Genomic DNA, 6,658 nt, shown 5'->3' with positions numbered 1-6,658 from the left:
GAGAGAAAAAAGAGAGCCAGAGAGAGTGTGCGCGCGTGTGTGTGAGAGAGAGAGAGTGTGAGAGAGAGAGAGAGAGAGCATGCATGCACGACAGAGAGAGAGATCAATGTCTCATTTTGTAGGGCATTATTCCAAATGTACCGGTTTCTGAACTATCTGAACTATGAATATGAAATATATCAATACCTAGTTGCAGAATACACGGCACAGAATCCCATTGGACAAAGCCACAGCTGTCTGTCTCGATTCTTGGAAATGGCAATCATGTCAATTAGAGTCCTTTGACTGCCATGTTTGTGGCTCCTTAGGTCTGCCAGCAGACCCACTCTGAATGAGTGCGGATGGAATGAAAGCAGAAAGCGAATGAATAACTGATAAAAATGGAGATAGGGAGGTCAGCAAGGACTTTTTCCTTCTTAAACCTGACTTGCTAATGGTGATATGACACACAAAAACATTTGGTGACGCAACATCGCTCCAGGCTAAATAATACTCCATCATGTGTGCAATGTGTGTGTGTGTGTGTGTGTGTGACTTCAGCACACATGACAACCTTATTCATGGTATGTAAACTGGAACTAATATGGGGATTTATTAGATAAGACATTTAAAGAGTAGTGTGCATAGAGAACACAGTTCATTCCTTTAAATAGTCTATAAGTCTACTTGTAATAACATGTCAAATCATTCAGAAATAGATTATTTAAGTATCAATGGTTGTTGTAAGATTCTCTATTATTATTATTATTGTTGTTGTTGTTATATTGTTGTGTTTGCTGTGGTTATTGGTTGTTAAATATGTGACTTTTAGTATATAAAATCAAAACAAATAGCACAGAGATAAAATACATGCTGAGCCTCTTCAGAGGGAGGTGTCACTCCTCCTCCTTTCGCTCCCCCCCCCCCTCTCTCTCGCTCTCTCACACACAGTTCTCTGTGAGTTTAGAATGACAGATTGCCTGACAGAGAAAGACATTCAAAGGATCCCCTGACAGTGGCAGTTGAACAGCTCTGTTGATGTCAGGAATAATCATTACTTTCTCATCCGGGTCTTCTCGCTCCTCTTATGGTAGTATTTACTTTGCCCAGACCACGGAGCTGGAACTGGCTTAGACGCCGAGTATGTATTATTGTAAGAGGTGAGGAGGAAGACACTACTTCAGATTACACGCAGTCTTATCTGGAACGCAGTAGTTTTAAGTGGAAAGAACTGTTCGCGTGAAAGACAATCATTTTTCTCAAAGTCCATAAGTCTTTTACAGATGAATATTTAATGGCTTCGGAATGGAGATAGCCTTGGTGAGTTTTGAAAACGGCGGCGCAAAAGGGAGCGGTGGAAATGCCGGCGAAGCCTGCCAAAACGCGCTGGATCATCCCCAACCAGGCTTTGTCCAGACAGGATTCACCGAGAGCTACAAGGAGTCAAACACGTTGGTCAGTCCACCTCAAAGCAAGTGGAAAATTAACGACATGAACAACACTTTTAGCTCCAGCGAGAATACCATGGATGCGCTGTTGCGCGCCGACCATAGTCCGCATCTGTTTGATGAGGACATGCTGGACATGGACACGGACAACGACAGCAATGAGAGGGTGTTTATAAACATCGCCGGACTAAGGTACGAAACACAGATGGGCACCTTAAATCAGTTTCCCGATAGTTTACTGGGGGATCCTGGTAAGAGAATTAAACACTTCGATCCACTTCGGAACGAGTACTTCTTTGACCGCAACAGGCCGAGTTTCGATGGGATTCTCTATTTTTATCAGTCGGGGGGAAAGATTCGGCGACCGGTTAATGTGTCAATCGACGTCTTCGCCGATGAGATTCGCTTTTATCAGCTGGGGGAAGAGGCAATGGAGCGCTTCCGTGAGGACGAGGGCTTCATTAAAGAGGAGGAGAAACCCTTGCCACAAAATGAATTTCAGAAACAGGTATGGCTCATATTTGAGTATCCCGAGAGTTCCATGCCCGCAAGAGGGATTGCAATAGTGTCTGTGATTGTTATCACCATATCGATCATAACGTTTTGCTTGGAGACGCTGCCAGAGTTCCGAGATGAGAGAGAACTGCCCGTCACTGTCAGAGGGGACAACAGCACTCAAGTAGGGCCGTCTCTCACCTTCAGCGACCCCTTTTTTATTATAGAAACCACCTGTGTGATATGGTTCACTTTTGAGCTCTTTGTGCGCTTTTTCGCCTGTCCAAGCAAGTCGGAGTTTTCTAAGACCACCATGAACATTATTGACATTATGTCCATTATTCCTTACTTCATCACAGTGGGCACCGAGTTGGCAGAGCAACAGAGCGGCCAAGAACACCAGAACGGCCAACAACAAATGTCTCTGGCCATTTTGAGAGTCATACGGCTGGTTCGAGTGTTTCGAATATTCAAACTCTCTCGCCACTCCAAGGGCCTCCAGATTTTGGGTCAGACTTTAAAGGCCAGCATGCGCGAGCTCGGCCTCTTAATCTTCTTTCTCTTCATAGGAGTCATCCTGTTCTCGAGCGCCGTGTTCTTCGCAGAGGCGGACGAGCCTGAGTCGCACTTCTCCAGCATCCCCGATGCCTTCTGGTGGGCGGTTGTCACTATGACCACAGTAGGCTACGGGGACATGAGACCGATAACGGTCGGGGGTAAAATTGTGGGCTCACTCTGTGCCATCGCTGGCGTGTTGACCATCGCTTTGCCGGTGCCGGTCATTGTGTCCAACTTCAACTATTTTTACCACAGAGAGACCGACCAGGATCAGGCATCACTCAAAGATGACAAAGACGTCGGCGCTAACGAAGGTCCAAACGATGAAATGAAGCGCAGCCGCAGCAGGTCATCTCTCAAGTCGACAGAAGACGTGGAAAACAACGACGGGGCGAACACGCCTGTGGAGAAAACTAACATGAAAGCTAACCGCAGCATGGAGTTTAAGAAATCCCTTTACGCATTTTGTTTGAACACGAGGGAAACAGACTTGTAGACCCTCTGCGTTGTCCTTGATGTTCACCGTAGATGGTGACACGGTCGTACTGTGATTCACTTCTTTGAAACAACCCCTTCTTAGTGTGTTCAAAGGCTTTTGCACAATGGCAACACGATATTGCGATTCAGGAAAGTTTTGCTACCATGTTACTTACAAGCACAGCACATCATTTTCTAATTTGATGAGCACATTCATTAAAATCCCATTTCAGGCGCCAATGGAATAAAATGGACGTAATTATATTGCACATTACACACCATAGGCCTAAATGCTACATGTCATCACAGGAGAAAGCGAGATGGTCAAATTGCAGGATAGGCTGCATGGATTGATAAAGTCTAGATGAAAAAAAATGAATAGTTTGCTGGATTGGCTTGATAGTTGCATTTGACAGATTTGTTTTGTTGGCCTTAAATGAACTACAACTACCAACAAATCATGTCGACCTTGAAATAAGTGAATTACATAGTCCTATATGTTTTTGTTAAAGTAGGCAATTTTAATGGGCATTTTAATTTTCTTAATGTACCATTTATGTAAATCGATGTTTACTGGAAATCCCGCTGCAAACGCATTTCAGAACATGTACATATTTTCAAAGTCAAATATCAAACTGGTGGTTTTAACTACAATCTGAAATATGATCAAAAATATACGTGTTAGGTTCGTGAATAGCCTGAACATCAACCCTTACATTGATTCTTCATTTCATAAAGAACTGATTTATATTCTTACTATTAGTCTATATAAACGTGTTGCGTTTTTAAGGGGACTTTTTTTTGAAGACGGACTTAAAGAAAAAAAGAAAAAAAAACATTGACAAGAAATAAGAAAATGACTCAATGACAGCCTTGTTTTCATGAGGGCACTCTGGAGCGAAACCTGTGTGATGGGAATGCCATGATGGTAAACAGAGAGATACGCGGTAAAGATAATGTACACAGGAGGATCTTACCAAAGGAGGAAGGCACAGAGATATATCATCCAAAGTGAAAGAACCCATCACAGCAAGACCCCTCACGCAGATGAAAGGTTAGTGCACAACGAGTTTTAATGTCATGTGCTTGCGTTTAAAGATCAATCATGTTTGGCCTATTGGTGATTTTTTGAAAATGCAGCGAATGAACGCATGTACCGTCTCGTTTGATAAAACCGGTAATCAAGTCAATATCCTCCTCCACTACATTTGGTGTGGGGGTGGCTCAATTTGCATATTTCATAAAGACTTTTTTATTTTTTATTTATTTTTGTTAGGTGTTGAAACCAAAATAACACTTCTAAAATACTTCTCTTAGTTTGAAAGGCAGACATGTAACTGTCCATGTAACTCGGCAGAAAGTATCTGGATTTGTCCACTTTGTCCGCTATACAATTTTGATCTGGGGAGCTGTCCTTTCAGAACCACGCTGGCCCTAATGAATGGGCGCTAACTCGGGTTAAAAAGCATTAGGGACATGTCCTGTTTTCTAGTGACCTTGCAACGCACAACACCTTGCATGTTACTACAATGCGTTGGACTGAATGGGTCCACTTACGTATCAGATGAATCATAATTCTCACAGTACACATTCACAATGCAATGGATGAAAAAAAGCGGAGCGATCCATTGGAAAATGTCTATGTACGATCCACAGTTCCCCAGACTGTCCCTGGGGGCCATAGGAAAAGTGCCAGCAGGTGCTAGGTGCCAGAGCCGGGGGGGCTGGGCTTTTTGGTAAGCTCGCAAGGCAGAACAGTGGAAAGGGATCGTCTTTCATAGAAGATTAGATGAGGCTATAGTTATCAGAACCTGAGACCCAATGCGTTAGGCATGTGAATGGATGTGCCAGACCAAGAAAGAGGGAGAGGGCTGAATGTTTAAATGTGTTTGATGTGCACATGTACTGTGCTTGTGTGTGTGTCGTGACAGGGAAGGGGGTTGATAATGTGAAAGTAACCTCATGTATTGGTGGTAATAACTTTGTGGAGATAAAAAAAAACATGTCTTATACTAATGTGAAAAAAAGAACATTATCATAACCCGTCATGTAGTTACACAAACACAGTGTTTCCTCATTGGGTAGCAATCTCTATCTGCGGTAACCCTCGGAGCTTAAAAGCCTTTGCGTTTCCAGCGCGTTAACTAGCCGTGCAGGCGTGTTCAGGCAAGTGCGCTTCCTCCTGTGACACACTCCTTGCCGTCGGTGTCCACTCACGTCCCCCCTGCCTCCCCCCTGCCAGCCTTCGCCGTGTCACTTTGAGTCGGGCAGGCTGTGTCGATGAGGCCAGCCCTCTGTGAGCAGCAGGCCATTTGAAGCCCAGTGATAGTGCCGCTGCTTCTCACACAGAGCGTTCCGTAGCGAACCGACAAAGCCTGTTAAAACAGGCACTTCAACGTATCCGTGCTATGAACGTGTAACAGCTGTTTCTCATGTGGCCACAGTAAGACACCTATAGGGCACCTGGCGAAAGCTTGTAAGATCTTAAACCTTGAATGGTCAAAAAAGTCCTGCCTCTGTTAGGGCATAGAAACACATATCCATACTATGTTAAACACACATGAAAGTATAAGTGCTGTATGTCACATTTCAGCTGTGGTAAAGGTGTTTTCAAGAGAAGCTCAACTGAGTGTATTTGATACGTGACATGAGACATAGTATATGCTGGTATATCATTATGAACACAGCAAGAATATGAACATTAGTTCAGATCTCTCCTGAATGTTCCACTAAAATCATGAAATCATGACAGAAACATCTCTGTGGGATAATTCATTTGGTTTGAATGCTTGACTTTGTTTGTGTTGATAGAGTGCTAACAGTAGGCATGGTTCCGTGGCAGAGTCGCTGTGTATTCGTAGGGTATCAGTCATTGAACAGTTGGAGTCTAACACAAAAGTCAACTGAGAGTGCGTGAGAAGGCTGACAGATGAATGGAAGGATGCCTCCAGTGTGAGAATGTGTGAGTGCGAGTGCGTGTGCGTTTATTGCATGGGGTTGTGGTGGCGGCAAGGGGAGGGGGGGCTAGGGGGGCTGGTAGAGGAGGGTGTCCCCTCTCCAGTAGTGGAGTGGAGAGTGTGTGCGGGGGGGGTGTTGTCTTACAGTCGTCCCCTGCTGGCTGCGGTTGACCCAGCTGCAGGGATTGCAGACAGGTGCTCTGAATGCTGGACAGCAGGTGCTTCACGCCTGTGTGTGTGTGTGTGTGTGTGTGTGTGTGTGTGTGTGTGTGTGTGTGTGTGTGTGTGTGTGTGTGTGTGTGTGTGTGCGTATGGGCGGCCTCTGGACCTGCCCCGGCTGCAAGGTCACCCAAGCGGTTGTTCCTGGACGGGCGATGAGCTAGTCAGTGGGGGGTGGAGGATAGATGCACATTTGTTACAGCCTGTTCCTAAGCAGCTACTAATCCCCAAAATATGGCTGGCAGCAGGGCTTATGCCATTTTTATTGATGGCGTCCAAGAGGTGAAAAGGTTGAAAATACAATGGTTTTTCCGGGAGGTCAGGTGTCCTGAGATACAGTGATACTGACGAAAGGGAGGTTAGCACATCGCTAGCTTCAGTGGTGAACGTACTGTTTTAATGCTTGACTTGATTGAGTAGGCTTTTAAACTTTTTACAATGTGCTTATAAAGATGCCATTGCATGTGTTTGAATGTGCCTTTATCCTGACGGATAGGGAGATGGTATTACATACCAGGCGCCTGC

At 44.8% G+C, this 6,658-nt stretch overlaps 1 protein-coding gene across 1 annotated transcript in view; it reads left to right on the top strand.

Annotated features, from left to right (window-relative positions):
* The first annotated feature begins 846 nt into the window (after positions 1-846).
* The window catches only part of LOC105912430 (potassium voltage-gated channel subfamily A member 2), a 39,073-nt gene continuing 33,261 nt past the window's right edge, over positions 847-6,658 (top strand). Inside the window, exon 1 of the mRNA XM_012841393.3 lies at positions 847-4,011. Within this exon, the coding sequence (XP_012696847.1) occupies positions 1,285-2,976 (1,692 nt within the window). The 5' untranslated portion in view covers positions 847-1,284 and the 3' untranslated portion in view covers positions 2,977-4,011. The remainder of the gene's footprint in view (positions 4,012-6,658) is intronic.

The sequence above is a fragment of the Clupea harengus genome, chromosome 16, assembly GCF_900700415.2.
Source record: "Clupea harengus chromosome 16, Ch_v2.0.2, whole genome shotgun sequence".
NCBI lineage: Eukaryota > Metazoa > Chordata > Actinopteri > Clupeiformes > Clupeidae > Clupea > Clupea harengus.
Note: the sequence above shows the minus strand (reverse complement) of the source record. Positions and strands in the feature narration are given on the sequence as shown.